Source organism: Schistocerca cancellata, chromosome 2, assembly GCF_023864275.1.
Source record: "Schistocerca cancellata isolate TAMUIC-IGC-003103 chromosome 2, iqSchCanc2.1, whole genome shotgun sequence".
NCBI classification, from domain to species: domain Eukaryota; kingdom Metazoa; phylum Arthropoda; class Insecta; order Orthoptera; family Acrididae; genus Schistocerca; species Schistocerca cancellata.
In genome coordinates, this window is record NC_064627.1 from 292,669,600 (window position 1) to 292,692,249 (window position 22,650).

At 41.5% G+C, this 22,650-nt stretch overlaps 1 protein-coding gene across 1 annotated transcript in view; it reads left to right on the forward strand.

The window, feature by feature from the left end:
• The window catches only part of LOC126153488 (uncharacterized), a 251,625-nt gene that overhangs the window by 166,211 nt on the left and 62,764 nt on the right, over positions 1-22,650 (forward strand). Inside the window, exon 2 of the mRNA XM_049916075.1 lies at positions 16,987-17,054. Coding sequence (XP_049772032.1) covers positions 16,987-17,054 — 68 coding nt within the window. The remainder of the gene's footprint in view (positions 1-16,986; positions 17,055-22,650) is intronic.

Consider the following 22,650-nt stretch of genomic DNA (forward strand, 5'->3'; position numbering starts at 1 on the left):
TAGTAACTGCATTAGCAACACACTTTGCACACAGTGTCCACTTTCTCCGCTGTATGAACCCACACAAATATATCATTGTACGACGCGTAGTTCGCGAGATATGATGTCATAAACGCCGATATGCGTGAGAAAGCGCCGCACCTGGTGTGAAGCTTTAATACATTTATTCTTTACTACCAAGACACAACTAAAGTCGAGTCGACTAGCGAAAATCTCTGACACATGGCAGCACCTTTGACAGCTTTCAGCAGCGAAATGAAAATGGCTGTAAGCTGCAGCTGACAACGGTAGCCGACTATAGAGATATAACTTGACGTTGCTACACACACTTTTACAAAATGGAGTTATAGACATACAAGAACAATATACAGTTTGAACAACTTAACGGGTTTGCTGCCGGGTGACGTCGTCGGCCACCGCCGATATTTCGACAGGAGCACACCCCCGATATTTCGACAGGAGCACACCCTGCCATTCTCAAGGCACAAATGCAAGGAGGAAGAAATGTGCAAGGAAATTTAATACCTCGGTTCACAGAGGAGAAAAAAGGAAGATACCACACACAGAACAAGTGTCAACACAAACAAAGATGACTAACATCAGAAATATCGATAGTGACTAATCAACAGGTGAGGTAGCACTAATTCGGTCCCTCTGTTTTTTGATGAGAGACAGAGCCGGATTCCAAGCAGCATTTAAACAAAATCCACCATCTCTGTTAATAAGGTTGCTTGATAGTTTGATTTCGACAGCTTCCTTAATAACACTATCCCAATAGCTGGACGTGCAAGCCAGAATCCCCGTGTTGTTGTATTCCATAGGATGACCGGTGTCAAGGCAGTGTTCTGCAATAACGGATTTGCTCGGCTGTTGTAAGCGTGTGTGACGCTTATGTTCAGTATACCGGTCTTCCACAGTCCTGATTATCTGACCAATATATGACATGCCACAACTGCAAGGAATACGATAGACCCCAGCCTTACGCAAACCAAGAACATCTTTTACGGACGCCAACAGGGCCTTAATATTAGAAGGTGGTCGAAAAACACATTTCACATCATATTTCCTCAAAATACGGCCAATCCTGTTGGAAATGCTTCCTGCGTAAGGCAAAAAGGCCGTAGACTTAGGTGCCACTTCGCTGCTATCGTCACTCACCGCTTCACACAAGGCTGATGACGCAACGCACGTTTGATCTGCCTCTCACTATAACCATTATGACGAAAGGTGACTTCAAGATGTGATAGCTCAGCTGCCAAACTTTCAGGGTCTGAGATAATGTGGGCCCTGTGAACAAGATACGAAGTACTCCTTCACGCTGAGCTGGATGGTGACAACTATCAGCTCGCAGATCGCAGATACAAGTCAGTGTGAGTAGGCTTCCTATAAGCAGAATGTCCCAGCGTACCATCAGTCTTCCTTTTGACCAACACATCAAGGAAGGGAAGGCATCCATTCTTTTACACCTCCATAGTGAATTGAATATTAGGTTGGATTGAATTCAGGTGTTCCAAAAACCGATTTAAATTCTCACTACCATGAGGCCAAACAACGAAAGTATCGTCTACATATCTGAAAAAACACGCAGGTTTCAAAGTCGCTGACTCCAATGCACGTTCCTCAAAGTCCTCCACAAACAAATTGGCCACAATAGGTGACAAACGGGCTTCCCATTGCAACTCCATCAGTCTGTTAGTAGTGCTGACCATTGAATAAAAAGTAAGTGGAAGTCAGCACATGTCGAAACAAATTTGTTAACTCGAAACCAAACTTAACCTCAATTAGCTGCAACGAATCAGAGAGAGGAACACGAGTGAAAAGAGAAACCACATCAAAACTGATTAAAATATCAGAGTCATTCAAACGCAATCCCTGCAATCGACGTAAGAAATCTGCAGAGTTCTTAATGTGGTGTTCACACCTACCTACTAGTGGGCTCAACAAACTAGCAAGATGTTTAGCTACACGATAAGTCGGAGCACCAATATTAGAAACAATAGGCCTCAACGGGACAGCCTCTTTATGGACCTTAGGGAGGCCATATAATCTAGGTGGTACAGCACAGTAAGAATTAAGACTCTTGATAGTCTCCTGTGACAAAGAACTTTTCTTCAGGAGGTTATTAGTCTTTCTCTCAATATACAGTTTTCTTAAACTGAGGATGTTTTAGATGTTAATCAGTTTGGCTTTAGGAAAGGTAAAGGCACCAGAGAGGCGTTACAGTTGATAATGGAAGCTAGACTAAAGAAAAATCAAGACACGTTCGTAGGATTTGTCGACCTGGAGAAAGCGTTCGACAATGTAAAATGGAGTAAGATGTTCGAAATTCTGAGAAAAATCGGGGTAAGATATAGTGAGAGACGGGTAACCTACAATATGTACAAGAGCCAAAGGGCGTAATGAGAGTGGAAGACCAAGAACGTAGTGCTCGGATTCAAAAGAGTGTAAGACAGGGACGTGGTCTTTCGCCCCTGCTGTTCAGTCTGTACGCCGAAGAAGCAAGGATGGAAAAAAAAGGTTCGGGAGTGGAATTAAAATTCAAGGTGAAAGGATATCAATTGTACGATTCGCTGATGACATTGCTAATCTGAGTGAAAGTGCAGACGAATTACATGATCTGCTGAGTGGAATGGTCTATTGAATACAAAATATGGATTGAGAGTAAATTGAAGGAAGACGAAAGTAATGAGAAGCAGCAGAAATGAGAACAGCGAGAAACTTAACATCTGGATTGATGGTCACGAAGTAGATGAAGTTAAGGAATTCTGCTACTTAGGCAGCAAAATAACCAGTGACGGACGGAGCAAGAAGGATATCAAAAACAGAATAGCACTGGCAAAAAGGGCATTCCTGGTCAAGGTAAGAATACTAGTATCAAACAAAGGCTTTAATTTGAGGAAGAAATTTCTGAGAATGTACGTTTGGAGCACAGCATTGTATGGTAGTGAAACATGGACTGTGGGAAAACCGGAACAGAAGAGAATCGAAGCATTTTAGATGTGGTGCTGCAGACGAATGTTGGGAATTAGGTGGATTGATAAGGTAAGAAATGAGGCGATTCTCCGCAGAATCGAAGAGGAAAGGAATATTTGGGAGACACTGACAAGAAGCAGGGACAGGATGACAAGACATCAGCTAATACATTAGAGAATGACATCCGTGGTACTAGAGGGAGCTGTAGAAGGCAAAAACTGTAGAGGATGACAGAGATTAGAATATATCCAGTTGTACGTTTTGTATATTTCTTTGTGCGACTATTTCATAATTTCAAAGGTGTATTCACGAAAAAATGTAAATGATTTTTTTTCTCTATATTACACTACAAACACAGTTCATTTTTGGTTTTCGTTCCTAATGGGAATTTGCCAAAATGGATACTGAGGGAATGCTGGGTTTTTCAGCAAATTTTTTAATATATAATCTGTCTACTTACGTTCCCTATCTCTCTTATTCACGTGCACCTTAATCTAAAAATACTTTTATGGGGGCTCACGCTCATATCAGAGGTGACACGGGATTTTTGGTCATCTGTTTCTTAATGCAATCGCGGCTGTGTACAGGAGTGAAACGGCGACGGGGTCAAGCTGAGATTTTTCAGGTCTCTGTGTTTGAAGACAGTAAAGAAAGACCAGAATGTTGGGCTAAGAAGGTAGATATGGTGATGATAGGGAAATGAGGCTTTGAGTTGGCTTACTGATTTGCTTTTTATTGCTTCTTCACGTACTTCCAATGAACATGCAGAAGAGCACAGAGGCTTACTGAATTCACCAATTAATTACCAGAACAAATGGCCACCACGCCCTATAAGCTTTTTTTAAGATTGGGGTATGCACAGTAACGTATGGTTCTACAGATCACGAACCATGGGAAGTGCCAGGTTTTATTATTCTGATCGCACCCTTAGGTTCGATTACTTGTCACAATCAAAATGACATGCAGACATAGTAACTGCAGACAATACACGATGCAGACCAGTAACCCTAGTCCAGAGGTATGTAATGGTAAGCTTTGCAAGTCTTATAGGCTCGTTCATCCCAGGCTGCTGGAACTCTTCTGCTTGCTGGAATTATTCTCGGACTAGAACCTTGACGTTTGAGGGCCTCTGACCACGGCCGTTGGGGCTGTTTCCTTACAAATGGTACGTGATTGCGTTGCTTTTTGCCTCCAATGCGCAATCAGTGATCGTGAAATCAGCGGTGTCTCAATGTGTCTGACCTTTTGAAGGACTGACGGCAGCGGCCTGCACTGTCATCTCTAGCTAAGTTACAACGATTACAACTAATATCCATATTCAGATTTTATTTTTTCTCACAATCCCTCATGATTCTGTTAATACAATCCCTTCATCTACTATGTGTCCCACACATTCATTTCTTCACCGATTCTGCACAGGACGTCATTTCTTACGCGCTAATAATTTTTCAGTATCTTTCTGTAACACTGCTTATTAAATCCTTCGAGTCTTTTTTTTTCGGTTTTTCGGTAGTCACACTCATGCTTTACCGAGCTCAAGGCGAATATTCATACAAAATTCTTTCTCAGATAAAGCAACCGTTTGTTAATAGTAGATCGTTTTGGCGAATAACATCTCTACCAGTATGCTTTTTATGTCATCCCTGTTTCCTCTAACATGCGTTATTCTGCATCCAAGACAACACAATTTCTTCACTTCGTTTACTAAATTGATGAAAAAACGTCTTTCACAGCAGGAAATCTGTGGACGTATCTACACATACACTCTTAGACAAAGAAAACACACACCGCTTAGGAATTATCCGTAAGAATTAGGAAATCGGTAGGTTAGATGTACATGTACAAGCAAAAAATTACAATTTGAGAAAAATTAGATGATTCATTCAACAGAAAGAGCTTCACAAATTGAGCAAGTCAATAAATGGTTGGTCCATCTCTGGCCATTATGCAAGATGTTATTCGACTTGGTACTGATTCAGAGTGTTGTTGGATATCCTCCTAGGAATATCGTGCCAAATCCTGTCCAATTGGTGCGTTAAACAGTCAAATTCCCGATATGATTGGAGGGCCCTACCCATAATGCTCCAAGCGTTCTTAAGTGGGGGATGGCTTACTGGCCAAGGTAGCGTTCTGCAAGCACAAAGACAAGCTGCAGAAATTCTCACCTTGTGCGGGCGGGTATTACCTTGCTGAAACTTAAGCCTAAGATGGCTTTACGTGAAGGGCAACAAAACGTGGCATAGAATATCGTCGGCGTACCGTTGTGCTGCAAGGGTGCCGCGAGTGAAAAACAAAAGGATTCTGCTACGAAATGGAATGGCTTCCCACACCATCACTCCTGGTTGTCGGGCAAAACGGCGGGCGACATTTAGATTGGTATCCCACCGCTGTCTGGGACGTCTTCAAACACGTCTTCGCTGGTCATCGTGGTTTACTTCGAACCGGGACTCATTACTCAAGGTTATTCTACTTCAGTCAATGAGATTCCAGGCCGAACATGCGTCTGGAAACCCCCCGAACAGTGGTGGGATACCAAAACGATTGTCATCAGCCATACGGCCCGTCAACCAGGAGTGATGGTCTGGGGTGCCATATCTTTTCACAGCAGCACCACTTACAGCACAGCAAGTTTTGTTGCCCTGCATAGAAAACCATCCTGCGATTACATTTCAGCAAGATAATGCCTGCCCACACACTGTGAGAGTTTATTCTGCGTGTGTTCGTGCTTGCCAAACTTTACCTTGGCCATCAAGGTCGTCGGATCTCTTCCAAATCGAGGACCTTTGGAGCATTAGAGGCTGAGCCCTCCAAGCAGTTCGGGATTTTGTCGATAACGCACCAATTGGACACAGCTTGGCACGATATCCCGCAGGGGGACATCCAACAATTCTATCAATCAGTCGCAAGCCGAGTAACTGCTTACATAAGGGCCAGCCGTACACTTATTCAATTTGCGAAGGCCTTTCTCTTCAATACGTCATCCAATTTTTCTGTAATTATAATCTTTTGTTTGTCTGTACATGTACGCTACATCTATCAGTATCTGTCAACGAGGGTAGCTGCTTCGTGGTACGTCTTTTTTTTTTCTTAGAATGTATTAAGTGAATAATTAAAAAAGTCAGTCATTATACCGACGATAAAATGTCATTCTCATCCGAATTGATCATATGGAGACTATTGTGTGCTGTGGACATAGCCTTCCCAGATGCCTCTAGTTCCTTCGCATTGCTCTCCTGGTACTTATGAGGCTTGAGTAGCTCGTATGTGTGTGGGTGGGAGCGAGGACGGAGGCTGGGGCGAAGGAGGGGGGGAGTTATCGATTGCTGAGAAGATGGGTCTATCTCTTTGTTTTAAAATTATTTCTATGAAAAGCCAACAGATCTGCTCTCCTCGCGATCAAGAACCTTATCCCCTGTATGAATTTTCGTTCAGCAGCGGAATGTGTGCTGACCTGAAAATTCCTGAAAGATTAAAAGTATGTGCCGAGCATAACACGAATCTGGGACCTTCGCCTTCCACGGGAAGGTGCTTACCGACTGAGTTATCCAAGCACGCATCACGATCCCTTTTTTCCAAGACTGCTAGGCCCGTAAGTTTGCAGGAGAACTTCTGTCAAGTTTGGAAGGTAGGAGATGAGGTACTGGCGGAAATAAAACTGTAAGGGCGGAACCTGAGGCGCGCTTGGGTATCTCAATCAGCAGGCCCGCGAAAGGCAAAAGATCGAGGTCCGAGTCTGGATGCCCCACACAGCTTTAATCCACCAGGAAGTTTCAAAATTACTTTTTGCTTCCACTTTAAATAAATCCGCTCTTGAAAATGAAAAATGTTGTTCTGTGTGTGCATTCACATCTCCACTGTTTTTCTTCCTTTTCAGCTCTTTTGATAGTCTACAGTACCTTGATTTTGTTTTCATTTTTCTGATAAATTTTAGTACCAAGTGACATGGCTGTTCCTTCGGTGGTTCATTCCAGTATTGAGCAAACTATGCGGCTTTTGGACTGACTTCACCGTGCTCATCATGTTTCATTTTACCATCGATATTATGTTTAATGTGTTTTCTAAGAGAAGGAAATCTTCGTCATTGTAATTGTTCGAGGTAAACAGACGAGTGTTGAGATGCAGACGTTTCTGTTCTGTCGACTAATATCACAATACAAGTGTACAAAAAAAGAACAGTAAATACTTTGACACTTTTTCGTCTCGGCTGAAATTTGGCAGGAATCATTTCCGCCTCGTTTATTTATATCTGAAACACGTACTTTGCGCGGTTATTATATATGGTAGCGAAATGTATATAATCTTCGAACATATAGGTTGATAGATGACTGTAAATACGAAGGAAACGAAATGCTGCAGCGTACGTAGGAATGTTGTAACTAAAGGCTGCAGAAAACAGTCTGTAGAAGATTGGGACAAAGGACGTAATGAAACTATCGACTTATGTCATTGTACTTGGCATGAAAATGTCCAACCAATTTTAATGTCCAGCAGACATTTCTGCATGCAAATCTGAACTAGTTAAACGGCACTAGAAAAGGCTAATTGACAGAACATATGTACGTTTCTTTCCATGATTAAATGATATCCGAAAATCTCAATAATTTTAGTGAAAAATGTTTCTGTTCATCAGTTACAATCAAACACAATTTTTCGTGGTGTTCAAATGATTCTTCCCAGTATTCATCTCACTAATGGCTCCCAATTAGTACAGCAAATAGCCATAGTTCCGACAGACACATAATGGTGGGGGACTGGTAATGGCTATTTCAAGAAGTTACATCTCCGCGGCGTCATGCCGGCGTGAGAGATATCTATCCACATGTGACTACCCACGCTGCGAACTACCGACACGAGACTCGGGCAACCAGCAGTAGAGAACACTGCTGAACTATATACTCGCGTCTTCTGCTTTTGACAGTCACGCCTCTGGACGTCCGTCCCCACTTAAGGTAAGTTCCGCAACTCACGAACACGTAACATCGTGTATGAGGTGTGTGAGAAAAGTAATAAGATTGATTTTTTATCTACCGAGGTTTCTATTTTTTTGTTTTGTTTTTTGTTTTCAAACAACTGTATTGTCCCCTTCAAAGTAGTTGCCTTTGGCAGCTGTACACCGGTGAAGTTGTTCCCTGTCTTGCTAGCAGCACTGAAAGGCCTCATGATAGGGCATTTAAGATGTCGATCACATTCTTTTGCATTTTCTCCAGAGTCTCAAAATGACGTCCTTTTAAGACATTTTGCAATATCGGAAAAAGCAAACAGTCAGGAATCAGCTCAGGTGAATAGGAGGGCAGTGGAATAAATGATGCAGCATCCACTTGTCTGCAATGTCCAGTCTCAGTCGATTCAATCTTTTCCTCAGCCTTCGAGGACATCTTTGTAAAATGCTTTGTTGACAGCTTGACCTCGAGAGACAATTTCAATATGCACGATACCCCCACTGTAACGAAAACAAATCAGCATTGTTGTGATCATTGACTTGCTCATTCGAGCTCTTTTTTCCGTGGAGAAGATGTTTCAGTGTGCCACTCCTCACTTTGTCGCTCTGTCTCAGGATAGTATTACAAAATCCAGGATTCATCACTTTTGATCACACGACTGAACCACTTATGGCCATTGGCAATCCTCTCAAGTACATCAACGCAAATTTCTTCGATTGTCCTTCTGCTCAGCTGTGAGTTTTTTCGGCACCATTTTGGCATAAACCTTTCGCATGTGCAAAACGTCGGTCAAAATTTGACGTACGGTGAATGTGTTTAAGAGTAACAGGTCACTCGTCATCTTTATTGCTAAACGTCTGTCTCATCCCACAAGAACACGCACACGTTCGACGTTTCCGTCGATTTTTTAAGTCCAAGATCACACTGAGCGAGGTCCATCTTCCACGTGCTCTCGGCCTTCTAAAAGCTACACCGCCATGCAGAGCGCCTCTCTTGCAGAGTCTGCCACTTGAGTTTGCTAAACATCTCCGTAACGCTATCACGGTTACCAAATAACCCTGTCACGAAACGCGCCGCTCTTCTTTGTATCTTCTCTATCTCCTTCGTCAACCCGATCTGGTACGATCCCACACTGATGAGCAATACTCAAGTACAGGTCGAACGAGTATTTTGTAAGCCACCTCCTTTGTTGATGGACTACATTTTCTAAGGACTCTCCCAATGAATCTCAACCTGTTACCAGCCTTACCAACAATTAATTTTATATGATCATTCCACTTCAAATCGTTTCGCACGCACACTCCCAGATATTTTACAGAAGTAACTGCTACCAGTGTTTGTTCCGCTATCATATAATCATACAATAAAGGATCCTTCTTTCTATGTATTCGCAATACTTTATATTTGTCTATGTTAAGGGTCAGTTGCCACTTCCTGCACCAAGTGCCTATCCGCTGCAGACCTATTGTGTCTACGTGTACGACGTTGCACAGGCATCCGACCGCGTCTCCTGGGTGCTCCAGCTTTTTGGTCAGACAGTGTACCTGCTGCCTTTGGCCTGTTGCCGCGGAGCGCAGTGCGAGCGGCTCGCAGCCTTGGCGGGCCCGGCCGGTGTCTTCTGCTGCTCTCCCGGATGTAGCGGCCGACCACAGCTGGTCACGACGCTGCACTTTTCCGCGGCGCGGTGTCGCCTCTCCGTCTCCAGGCATGCGCGCCACGCCGCGCCGGCTACCGGCGCCGAACCCTTCGCAACGCACAGCGTTGCTCCCTGCGCACGAGGGCGTCCTTCTGCAGTAGTCTACGTCTTCCGATAGGTCACTGGACGATAACTGTTACTGTATCTAGTGACAACGCCTGCGCCGGCCGGTGTGGCCGAGCGGTTCTAGGCGCTTCAGTCTGGAACCACGAGACTGCTATGGTCGCAGGTTCGAATCCTGCCTCGGGCGTGGATGTGTGTGATGTGCTTAGGTTAGTTAGGTTTAAGGGGGTAGGACGTCAAACGGGCCGACTTGGAGCAGGAGAGGCAGCACAGGACATTTTAATTAAACTGTCTGTACTTTTACAAATACATTCATAAAACTTTAACAGCATGACCAGGAAGGATTCAGGATTCATACTCATAGCAGTGGAAGCTCAAAAATGTAACAAAACACATTTTTTTACATGTGAAATTTCATCATTTTTTCACTTACTATAGGTACACTTTTCTTCCTAAGTAAGAGAGATTCTTCGATGACTTTTGCACAGAATACAAACCATAGTTACAAGTGTATGAAACTCTAGAAGTTATTTAATTTATGAAAAAATAATGAACTGTTACATTTAAACTTCATGTTTAGAAAAAACTAAAGTTTTATAGTTCATTATCTCAATTTTTCCACAGTTTTTTAATAGATTTGGAAAATTCTAGAGTTTCATACAACTGCAACTACTGTTTGTATGCTATGAAAAATTCATCGAAGAATCTGTCTTATTTAGGAAGAAAAGTGAGCCTATAGCAACAAATGCAGCCAGTAATAAGTGAAACAATGATGAAATTTCACATGTGAAAAAAGGTACTTTGCTACGTTTTTGAACTTCCACTGCGATGAGTGTGAGTCCTCAATCCCTCCTGGTCATGGTGACAAAGTTTTATGAATTTATTTGTAAAAGTATAGACAGTAGAAGTTAAAATGTCCTGTGGTGACTCTCCTGCTTCAAGTCGGCCCGTTTGACGTCCTACCCCCCTTAAGGGGCTCCGGAAAGGCTCAAAATCATGAAAAGTTCAATTTTTACTTTTTTGCGTTTTCTGAATCTGCAGACTATTACCTTTTAATAGATATATAATTTATTCAATTCCGAAGGCTACAACTATTTTTAAATTTTTTTTTTTGAAATGTGTTCTACATGGGCGTGACCCACTGTGGCGCTGTTAAACTGCTGTCCAATGGTGTTCTTATTAACGTCCGTGTTCATCAGGTACATTTTAGTGATGTGAAATAAAGTATGTGTTGTGGCTAACCTGTGATGGTTCAATATATATCGCTGGTGTGATTGTCGATTGTTTCATGTTTATTTACTCTGTCGTTAACTCGAAAATATTCGTAATTAATTCTGTTTCTTGAGTCTCTGTTTTGTTGAAGTATAATAATGAGTAAAAGTAAAGTTATTAGAAATCCTCTGACGGCTTTTAAGAAAAGGAGAAATGTTGGAAAACCAAAGGTATGTGTTATTACTGTAAATAATAACATTCTAACATGGTACGAGCGATGCTTGCTTTAGACAAGGAACGCCTTCGGGCTGCAGACAGGGCTGTAAAGAGTCTAGAAATACAAGCAAGAGTAAACAGGAGGAGGAACAAGAGGAAGCTGGAGGAGGAGTTTGCAGAGGATGAAGATAATCCATCCTATGGACCTGGAATGCACTAAAAAGTTAATCCAATCTTTGTCGCTCGATTCCCAAAACTTTTATTTTCTCATACTAATTACATGTTTTCTAAGGATCTTCCAAACATATTTGTTTCAAACTTTCAGTAAATGTTACACAGTACCTTCTGCATAATTTAACTCAGCCTTTTTCCAAAATTCTGTATATTTTTGAATATATAAATAAAAAATTGCAAAAAAAAAGTTGTGAATTTTCATTACAATTGAAAAAAAATCATCTTTAATAACTGAACTAAAATTTTGTAAAATCCCTGTGTTAAGTTGTAGCCCATATTCCAATAAATAATCTGTACAAAGTTCAACTTCCTACCTCAAATTCTTTGTGAGGAAAGATGTAATTTATAAGCGTTATTTTAACATTGCAAGTATAGGGCGTTCCGGAGCTCCTTAAGTAGTTCTTAGTTCTAGGGGACTGCTGACCTCAGATGTTAAGTCCGATAGTGCTGAGAGCCATTTGAACCATTTTAACAACGCCTTCAGCCGTACTGATAAGTCCGCCTGCCGATAGACCATTGGATCACGACTATTACTATACCTAGTGACGACACCTTCAGTTGTATTGATAAGTCTAATTTTATTTGCAATTAAAAATCACTCCACTCCATAACTACTGTAGTGCCACTGGTACAGCAACCGTAATAGTTCTTTAGATACAGAAAAAACAGTATTGTTTGCACAAGATAGGCTTATTTAATCTTCACATGTCACCCGTTTCGCCCGTACTAGGCATCATCAATCAATAAAAACTCTTGCTAATCGTGACCGAGGCGTCTAATGTGATTAAGATTCCCAGATAATTGGCTGTTTCCTCCCAGTTCTTTTTGTTTCTTAATCACGTTTGATGCATCAGTCACGACTAGCAACAGTTTTTATCGATTGTCTGATGATGCCTAGTACTGACGAAACGCGTCACATGTGGAGATTAAATAAACTTATCTTGTGCAACCAAGACTGTTTTTTCTATCTAAATTTTATGTGCAGCCAGTTTAGATGTTACATTATACCATCCACAGGTGATGCCAGGTGATCATGTGGATACAGGGCAATCATCAGTCTACATCTACATCTACATCCACATCTGCATCACTCTGCGATTCACAGTTAAGTGCCTGACAGAGGGCTCTTCGAGCCACCTTCAAGTTATTTCGCTAGCGTTCCATTCTCGATCAGAGCACGGGGAAAACGAATACTTAACTCTTTCTGTGCGAGCTCTGAATTCTCCTATTTTATTACGATAATTATTTCCTCCTATGCAAGTGGATGCCACAAAAATATTTTCGCATTCAGGGAGCAAACTGGTGATTGAGACTTCGTGAAAAAATCACGCCGCAACGAAAGTCTTTGTTTTAATGTTTGCCACCCCAATTTGCACATCATACACGTCAAACACTCTCCGATAGTAAAAAACGACCTGCTCTTCTTTGAACTTTTTTAATGTCCTCCTCCGATCCTGTCTGGTAAGGATATCGCACGGCACAGGAAAAGAGGACGGACAAGGGTAGTGTAAACAGTGTCTTAGTAGACCAGTCGCATGTTCTAAATGCTCTACCGATAAAACGCAGTCTCCCCACAATATTGTCTATCTGATCGTTCGAATTTAAGTTATTTGTAATTGTAATCCCAAAATATACAGTCGAATTGACAGGCTTGCGATTTGTGTGACTTACCTTGCAACCGAAATTTAATGGATTCCTTTTGGTATTCATATGAATTTCACACTTTTCATGGTTTAGAACCAATTGCCACTTTTCGCACTGTACAGCTATCTTGTCTTAATCATTGTGCAATTGGTTTTGATCTTCTGAAGACTTAATGAGACGATGAATGACAGCGTCATCTACAAACAGTTGAAGAGAGCTGCTCATATTGTCTTCTGAATCGTTTACATAGATTAGGAACATTAGAGGACATACAACACGTTCTTGGGGAACACCAGATATGACTTCTGTTTCACTCGATGACTTTCCGTGAATTACTATGAACTGTGACATTCCTGACAGAAAATCGTGAAACCAGTCGCACATCTGGGACGATACTCCACAGGCACGCAATATGATTAGAAGTCACTTTGAGGAAATGTGTCGAAAGCGTTCTGGAAATCTAGAGATATGGAATCAATATGAGATCCCTGTCGATGGCACTCGTTACTTCGTGAGAATATAGAGGTATTATACGTCTGGTAGATGGCACAAAACGCTGAGTCCTCTATGCTGCTTATGAGATGGACGCCGGAAAAACATCAACCAGACGTGCCACCATTTGCACTAACAACCTGATCTTACACTGTCATCAGATTTTCTACATGCACCGTCAGCAAGCAAAACGTAAAGCCTTTTTATTCAATATATGAGTGTAAACGGGGACACACTTTCAACTCGGTGATTTCGCGATTCTGCTTAAAAGACATGAGAATAATTATATTAAAAATAATATTTCGTGCTGCACGAAAAAAGTTCAAGTCTTCGAAGTAAATAGGAAACGTTTGTTGGCACCATGGCATTCAAAGCATTCAACAGCTGATTGACATTTCATCTTGTAAATACAATGGATCAATAGAGACCGCTGATGATGATAAAGCGTCCGAAAGCGAGAGTGGCAGGAAACAATGAAATGTGGTAAAAAAACATGTCATCAGATTAATGGTTGGTAGATGTTTTCACAATACAGGGCTACTATAAATTACTCATCATTTTCAAAGCTGTATTTTTCCAAATTATTACCTGTACAAATATGTTTGATGCATGAACAGAACCTTTAACTCACAAGCTTTCATTTTGCACACTATAAATGTTCTATGTGTGCCCCTCTGCTGACAACACACTCGTCCAAGCAGTAGTCAGATTCGTTCCATACCTTACGAAGCAACTTTCCGTTAGTGGTCATCACAGTATTATTGATCCTTTTCTGCGTTTTGCCAATGTTCTTGGTAGCAGAGGCTCGTAAAGACGGTCCTTAACGTACCCCAAAAAAGAGTCACAAGGCATAAGGTCAGGCGTCGTAAAGGGGACGGGGGAGGGGGGGGGGTGGCATCAAGGGAATGTAAATGTAAATGTCGTGTGGCTAGGGCCTCCCGTCGGTTAGACCGTTCGCCGGGTGCAAGTCTTACGATTTGACGCCACTTCGGCGATTTGCGCGTCGATGAGGATGAAATGATGATGATGAGGACAACACAACACCCAGTCCCTGAGCGGAGAAAATCTCCGACCCAGCCGGGAATCGAACCCGGGCGCGATATTCTGTCGCGCTGACCACTCAGTTACCGGGGGCGGACAGGAAGGGAATAGAACCACATCACTTCACAACTACGCCCACTCCAATGGCGCGGAAGTTCGTCGATTACATGTGAGATGGTGCCTCGCACAAAGCTCTGTTTACACGGCGGTTCTTTTCCATAATTCCTTATGAATGCAAGCTGCACTGTTGTAACAGATAAATATTTCGCATATTCCAACACACGTAAAACTGCTGTCGCATTCTTATCAAGGCGCTGCACTCGTAACGCCAAGTCGAGGGCACAACGTTTCTGCGAGTGGCATACAACAAGCAATGCAACACATTTTTTCTGAAAATTAGGTTCAGTAATCCCCTCTGTTTTGTCTACAAAACCCTATTTTTCAATATAATCTCCGTTCAACACGACGGCCTTACGCCATCTTACTGGGAGGGCCTGTATACCCACGTGGTCCCACTCTACTGGTCGACATCGGAACCAACGTCTTGCTGCGTCAGTAACCTGCCCATTATCCTCATACTACTTCCCGTAGAGTGCATCCTTCATTGGGCCAAACATACGGAGGTCGGAAGGTGCGGGATGTGGGCTGTAGGACAGATGAAAACAACAGTCCAGAGAACGTATGTGAGCTCCTATCGGGTGCGCAGACATGTGTGAGTTCTTGCGTTGTCATGGAGAAGAAGAAGTTCGTTTCAATTGATGTGGTAATGAACACGCTCAAGTCGTTTCTTCAATTACACTTCAACACACTTCAGAGTTGATCGTTGCACCATGAGGATAGGCACCAAATACAGCAACCCCTTCAGAGTTCCAGATGACTGTCTTCAAGACATTACCGGCTGAGGGTGCGGCTTACAACTTTTTCTTCGAAGGACAGAGGTGAAGTGACGCCACTCCGCGGATTGCCGTTTTGTTTCCGCCTCGAAGTGACGAACCCATCTTTCATTTCCTGCGATGTTCAACAAAAAATGGTCACGAACAGCTTCGTAACGGGCAAGCAATTCCACAGAGATGGTCCTCCGTTGCTCTTTATGATCTTCTTTTAAGGCGGTGAGGAACCCAGTAGCACATACCTTTGACTTCCCCAACTGGACAAGTGTGTCAGCATTACCATGTGAGATGTTTAGCTGTGCGGTGATGTGTTTGATTGTGATCCTTCAATCACCTCGAATGAGAATGTCCGCACATTTCAACATTGCATGAGTTTCAGCTGTGTGCGGTCGGTCGGGACGCGGGAGATCGGACAGTTTCACGTAACCTTGTTGCGACGATGAACAGACGCTTCGCCCTACGACTCACCGTGCTTTTGTTCACTGCCAAGTGTTTGTAGATATTCTCCAAATGCCTGTGAATATCTGCAGTGCTCTGGTTTTCGGCCAAAAGCAGCTCAATAACAGCTCTCTGCTTGGAACGCACCTCAGTTACAGATGCCATTTTGAAGCCTACGTTTAGTACAGCATTTATCGAAAGTTCGTGAAACTATAGGAGCTTCTATATTGCGGATATCCTGGCTACTCTCTTTATTCCATCCATCTCCACTGTCAAGCCTACATGGCTGCCACTCTCCCGGGGACTACCCTTCTGCACCACACATTAGTGTACATGCAACTGCTGTTTGGAGAATCCTCTTCTTTTTTTCTTTTGATATTGCACATCGCATAATCAGAACGGGTACACACAGGTTCATGAACTCTCCGTGTCATACTACCATACTTCTCGATCTGAGACCCATACCGAAGTTGACTAAAGTAGAGCAGATTCAAAGAAGAGCTGCCCGTTTCTTCACTGGTTTGTCTTCTCCACGCAAGAACATCATCTCAGTATTTTTAAAAAAGAAAACAGCCGTGAAAGACGTTGCAAGAAGCGTGCTGTGCGCTACAGGTTGGTTGCCTTCGACTAATCAAGACACCTCTTTTCAAACGTTTGAAGCTGTTTTGTACATGAGAGTCAGACTCTTGACCGGAAGTAGGTATTTACTGGCACATCCCAGATTACATAATTAGATTTAACGGGACATTATAACTATCTCATCCAGTATTTTGGGGTCGTGCCTTGACGTCATTTTGATGCTACGAGTAAACAAAACGAAGAACAGGAGAGACACTACTGACTCTCTCTCTCTCTCTCTCTCTCTCTCTCTCTCTCTGTCTCTCTCTCTCTCTCTCTCGCCACTTTTCAACATTCATCATGAGAGTGGATGCATCTAAATATTGTTAAATGATTGAACAATATGATTGCATCAGTTTGTTGTTTTAAACGTATTCATTGATCTCCATTATTCTATCTACAGTTTCATATGCAGTTTTGTTGCTTAATTTTCTGCCGTATGAAGTAAGATACTCTAGAACATAGTTCACGTAGTGCATTAAGTGTTTCAAATTTTGCAGCTATAAACCACTATTGTTCTTTATTTCAGGAGTTCTGTCCTACGTAAGCGGTGTTCCTGTATTAGAAGACAACTCCAGCAAAGATGATCCTCTTTGGGTAAGAATCAATGTTTATACTCATTAAAGCGGGCTGATCCGTAATATTGTCACTCCCTGTCTTAGAGCATGGCGTTAAAGATTGCCTTGCGGTTAAATTGTTGTGCGGAAGAAAGGGGGGAGGGGTGTTATGACGAAACTGTTCATTGCTCCTTAATGTCGAAGTGATCTTAACCACAACGTTTAGGAAGAGATTATCGTGCTAAAGGGGAAAAATTTCTTGTGTCTAAATAATACCGAATTTTTACGCCAGTTACGTTTAATTTAAACTGAACAAAGTTTAGGAATGTTTATCAAATAAAAGCGGTCACATGTTTTGCATAGATCATATACCGGGTGGTTACAATTAAAGTGCAGCTGTTCACAGACGCCCAGTGTTGGCTGTAATTATCGTACGCCAGCGAACCTCGATAGATATTCTAATGAGTTACGATGTTACGGAACAGATTTACGCTGAAAACAAATTAGTTACAATTTTGGCCACCAGGTACAAATCTAGCGCTTTGAATTCAAGAAAGACGCATAGAACTGTTTCCATATGTCATGGCTTAGGAACGAGACGTGGTCACAAGAGGTCAAACAAGTGAGAAAAGCAAGATGTTCATTTTATTATTAATCGCCGCTTATACCAGTTGTTTCACATGAACACTGCAGACGTCGGTGGGGTGCTGTACAGCGCCAGATTTGCATGTGGTAGCCAAAATTGGAACTGATTTCTTTTTTACAGCCTAAATCGGTTCCGCGTTAAAGCATTAACTTATCTACCACGATTCGCTGCTATACGATAATTACAGCCCACACTTGGCCTCTGTGAGTACCTGCACTTTAATTGTAACCACCCGGTACGTTTTAGCCATTCCAACTTACACTTAACACAACTTCAAAAGTAGCTCAGCACACATAAAACCGAGGAAATACACAACTAACAAAATTCACGAGGATTTACGTTTGCTGCCCATGTGGATCACACGAGTGTACCTGTGTTCCATCGTCCAGTACATCAGACAGAGAAAACGTTAACCCACTGGAAACAAAATCAGAATATTGTGATGATAATCGACAATAACTGGAACCAAAGCCGGCGACACTAATAGATTATCGAGCTTTTTATAGCAAGGCTGATGAAATTTCACTGGAATTTTAGCCTAGTACGAAAAGAGTCACAGCGAGGAATGAAATGAAAGAAAACATACTATTCATACGTTTAGAATACTGTCTGGTCCCTCTCAGTGGTATTGCTAGCCTGCAGTATACCTGAGTGGTCTCGCCACTCTACAATCCCTGTATGTGGGTTATGCTTAATCCACGAAGCACATAGTGTAGGGGCAAGAACGAACTCAACAGTATGTGAAAAAAAATTACTGGCGCTTCGCCCCGTCGCCCTCACCCTCGCCTCTCCCAGCTTTTGTATTTTGAACAGAGTCGTAATTATTAAAGTAAGCCGTGCGAAGCGTTCCACATAGACCAGTGCACTGGCCACAGAGAATGATGTGGCGCCGTACCCGATAGGCAGGCCTCCTGCAGCCGTGCAGCAAGTGCAGCCGACGTACAGGCGCTAGTGAGCTAACACACAAACCGAGATACCTTCACATTTGCTAGGTGTCCTCACTAAAAATGAGAGGAGTGTGCAAAAATTCAGTCCTGCCTGGTGCCTTTTCGAAACTTTTCTATATCATCACCATCACCGTCCAAATGAATTCCAGTGCTAGATAAGGAACCTGTAACCTACTAGTTCTCCCCTAACCACGAAAGATTAACAGTTCTTGGTGTGTTACATTTCAATAAAACGACTATTTGGCACATTCTAAAAATAACTGTGAACAAGCAGTAGAACACAGTTATTACTAAATGATTAACCTCGCTGCAGCCATCGATTCGTTGTAGCCAACTGTCAAACAGCTTCTTCAGGCTTTCATCTACATCTACATGATTACTCTGCCAGTCACAAGTAAGTGCCTGGCAGGAGGTTCATCGAGCCACCTTCAAGCTACCTCTCTACCATTCCACTCTCGAACAGCTTTCGGGAAAAACAAACACTTAAATCCTTCCGTGCGAGTTCTGACTTCTCTTATTTTATAATGTTATCGTTTCTCCCTATGTTGGTGGGCACCAACAAAATATTTTCACACTGTGAGGAGAAAGTTGTGATTGGAATTTCATGAGAAGATTCTCCCGCAAGGGAAAACGCCTTTGGTTTAATTATTTCCACCCCAATTCGCGTATCATATCCGTGGCACTCCCTCCCCTATTTCGCGATAATACAAAACGAGCTGCATTTCTTTGATCTTTTTTAATGTCCGCCGTCAATTCTGTCAGAAGCAAATCCCACACCGTACTACAATACTCCAGAAAACAGTGTCTTTAGTCGAACTGTTGCGTTTTCTAAGTGTTCTGCCAATAAATCGCGGTCTTTGGTTTGCCTTCCCCATAATATTATCTACGTGATCGTTCCAATTTAAGTTATTCGCAATTGTAGTCCCTGATTTATCGTGTAACCGAAATTTAACGGATTCTGTTTATTGCTCATGTGGACGACTTCACACTTTTCATTGTTTAGAGTTAATTGTCGATTTTCCCACCATTCATATGTCAAAATCATTTTGCAATTGGTTTTGATCCTCTGATGACTTTACAAGACTGTAAATGACTACACAATCTGAAAACAGTCTAAGCAGGCTTCTTGTACTGTCTCCCAAATCGTGTACATACATCAGGAACAGCAGAGGGGCTATGAGACATCTTTGGGGAACGCCAGGAATTACTCCTATTTTACTCGATGTGTTTCTGTCAGTTACTTCGAACTGTGGCCTTTCTGACGGGAGAACATGAATCCAGTCGCACAACTGAGCACGAAATTTGATTAGAAGTTGCTTCTGAGGAACGGTATCAAAATACTTCTGGATATCTGAAAGTATAGAATCAATTTGACATTCCTTGTCGATAGCACTCATTACTTCGTGAGAATAAAGAGCTAGCTGTGTTTCACAAGGCCGATACTTTCTGAATCAGTGTTGGCTGTTTGTCAATAAATCATTTTCTTCCCGGTAATTCATAACGTTCGAGAACAGAGTATGTTCCAAAAACCTACTGCAGATCGACGTTAGTGATATGGGTCTGTAATTCAGCGGATTACACCTATTTATTTTCTTGGATAATGACGTGACTTATTCAAGTTTCCAGTTTTTAGGTACGGATCTTTCGACGAGCGCGCTGTTGTATGCAATTGCTAAGTATGGATCTATTGTATCTGCATATTCTGAAAGGAATCTGACTAATATACAGTCTAGACCGGAGGCCTTGCCTTTATTAAGTAAATCAAGCTGTTTCGCTACATCGAGGGTATCTATTTCTAAGTTACTCAAGTTGGCGGTTGTTCTTGATTCGAATTCCGAAATATTTACTTCGCTTTCTTTGAAACAGGAGTTTTGGGAAACCATGGTTAGTAACTCAGCTTTAGTAGTACTGCCATCAGTAACATCGCCTTTGGTATCACACACTGGAGGCATTAATTGCGCCTTACCAGTGGTGTACAATCAGACTCTTCGGGTTTTCTGCCAGATTTCGCGACAAAGTTTCGTTGTGAAAACCATTAAAACCATCTTGCACGGAAGTTCGCGTTCAATTTTGAGCATCTCTAAATCTTTGTCGGTCTTGAGGGTTCTTCGTTCTTTTAAATATGGCGTGCTTTTTGGCTTCTGTGCAAATTCCATATACATATCAGAATGAAATAATGAGCTCAATTTCCGATTAAATTTTAAAGAAATGTAATATTTATTTTTGATCTTGTGAACACATTTCTTCCAGCTACACTCTAAGCAATCATACGAACAACTCATCTCCATCAAGGCCACTTTACAACTAAGCGTATTCAAGTTACTACTGCCCCTATCAAAGACTTGTGTTCGCCAAATATTCTGTAATGAAAATTCTATTACGCTTCACAGACAGAAAAATATAAAATATTTATCGTTAACACAATTTAAAGAAAAAGGACTTTGTATTTGACTATGGCTATTTGTTGGTCAGATGTCTGAAACGAGGCAGAAACAAGACTCTCTAGGAATTACATAATGGATTTTGGTCGAAAATTTCCCAACCAGACGAAAAGCGGGAAATGGACAAATGGGGCATTAAACTGACTAGCTTGAAGTCTAGTTTTACAAAGTAATCACAGTAATTAATAAGCACTTAATTAGTGATTTAAGAGAAAATTGAAATATTTCACTTACACCTTTCCGCTAGCTATGCAAATGAACTGTCAAAAACTCATCTCTTCGAGGAGCATATAAAGTTACATTAGTGTTATATTTAATTGCCAATAAAAATATCTGAAATAAAAAATTTTAAAAGAACGGTCAAATGTTTTTTGAAATTATTTTTCTAAGAGTAAGAAATAAAACAGATTAGAGAAACATCTGACGCACGTCTGACTGATGCTCGTAATCATGTACGACAAATGAGATGCCGATTGAGAATTTAAAGTTCAATGTTTAATTTAGAATTTTAAAGAGTATTCGAGATTATCTGGCTGAATTTTGTAGACTATTCAATCTCATTTGTTGTACATAATTTCAAAGGCGTGTTAAATGTTTCTCTAGTCTGTTTTGTTCTTATTATTAGACAAATCATTTTACAAAACATTAGACCGTTATTGCTGCTCTTTTTTTAATGTTAAAACGTGAAAACAATTACATATAAACCCTCATTTGATTTTTGTCACAAAATAAAATTTCGTGGATTTGACAGATCTACACACACTTATAAATTAACGTACCTCAAGAATACAGAAGTGAACAAACTGATAGCATACGACTCGAAAATTACAAAATGAACAGACGGTTACAGGCGCCACAAAACCAAGGATAACATTATAGACTGCACTACTCTTTTCATTCATCGTTGTCTTCAGCTAAACCATCAAATTCATACCCTGCCACATGCGTGACTCATCCTTGTCTTCACAATCACAGTGGAGCAGATCAGGCATCGCGATAAATTAAGGACAGTAGGAGATAGCACAACTCTGCCTGAATGAGAGTCGAAGGAAGGCTCAATTAAATACGTTTATCTTGATAAAAGACTGAACGGAGTCTTCTTAAATTAAAATCTGTACCTATGTGGTAGAGCATGTGTGCCTGGGTGCTTCTACTGGAGAAAGTGAAGCATCAGTGTCCTAACTTCTAATTTCGCCACTGCACGCAGAGGACAACACCGACACAGCTTAGCAAAACTTGATAGTATACCAGATTATCGTTATCATACCTATCCAGGTAAGCTGTAGGACTAATTAAGGCTCTCGTAATGTAAGTCAGATCTATTTTCAACAAAATTATTATTTGTTCTAAAGTTCAACAAGCTGAGTCAAAAGTTATTTACCTTTAAAAGAATATGTAATTTGTCACTTTAAATGACTGGTTTGCATCACAATTGTGAAATTTCACTGCTTCCTCTCCCAGTTGTTGGTTACATATTATTTTACGTTATTTATGTGATTCATTTTCCGGTTCTTTCAAACTTGTCCTATTTACTTCTTAGCTGTTGAGGTTTACCTATAGTAGAAGCAAACTGTACAATATCATCAGAAAACTGAAAGTGGT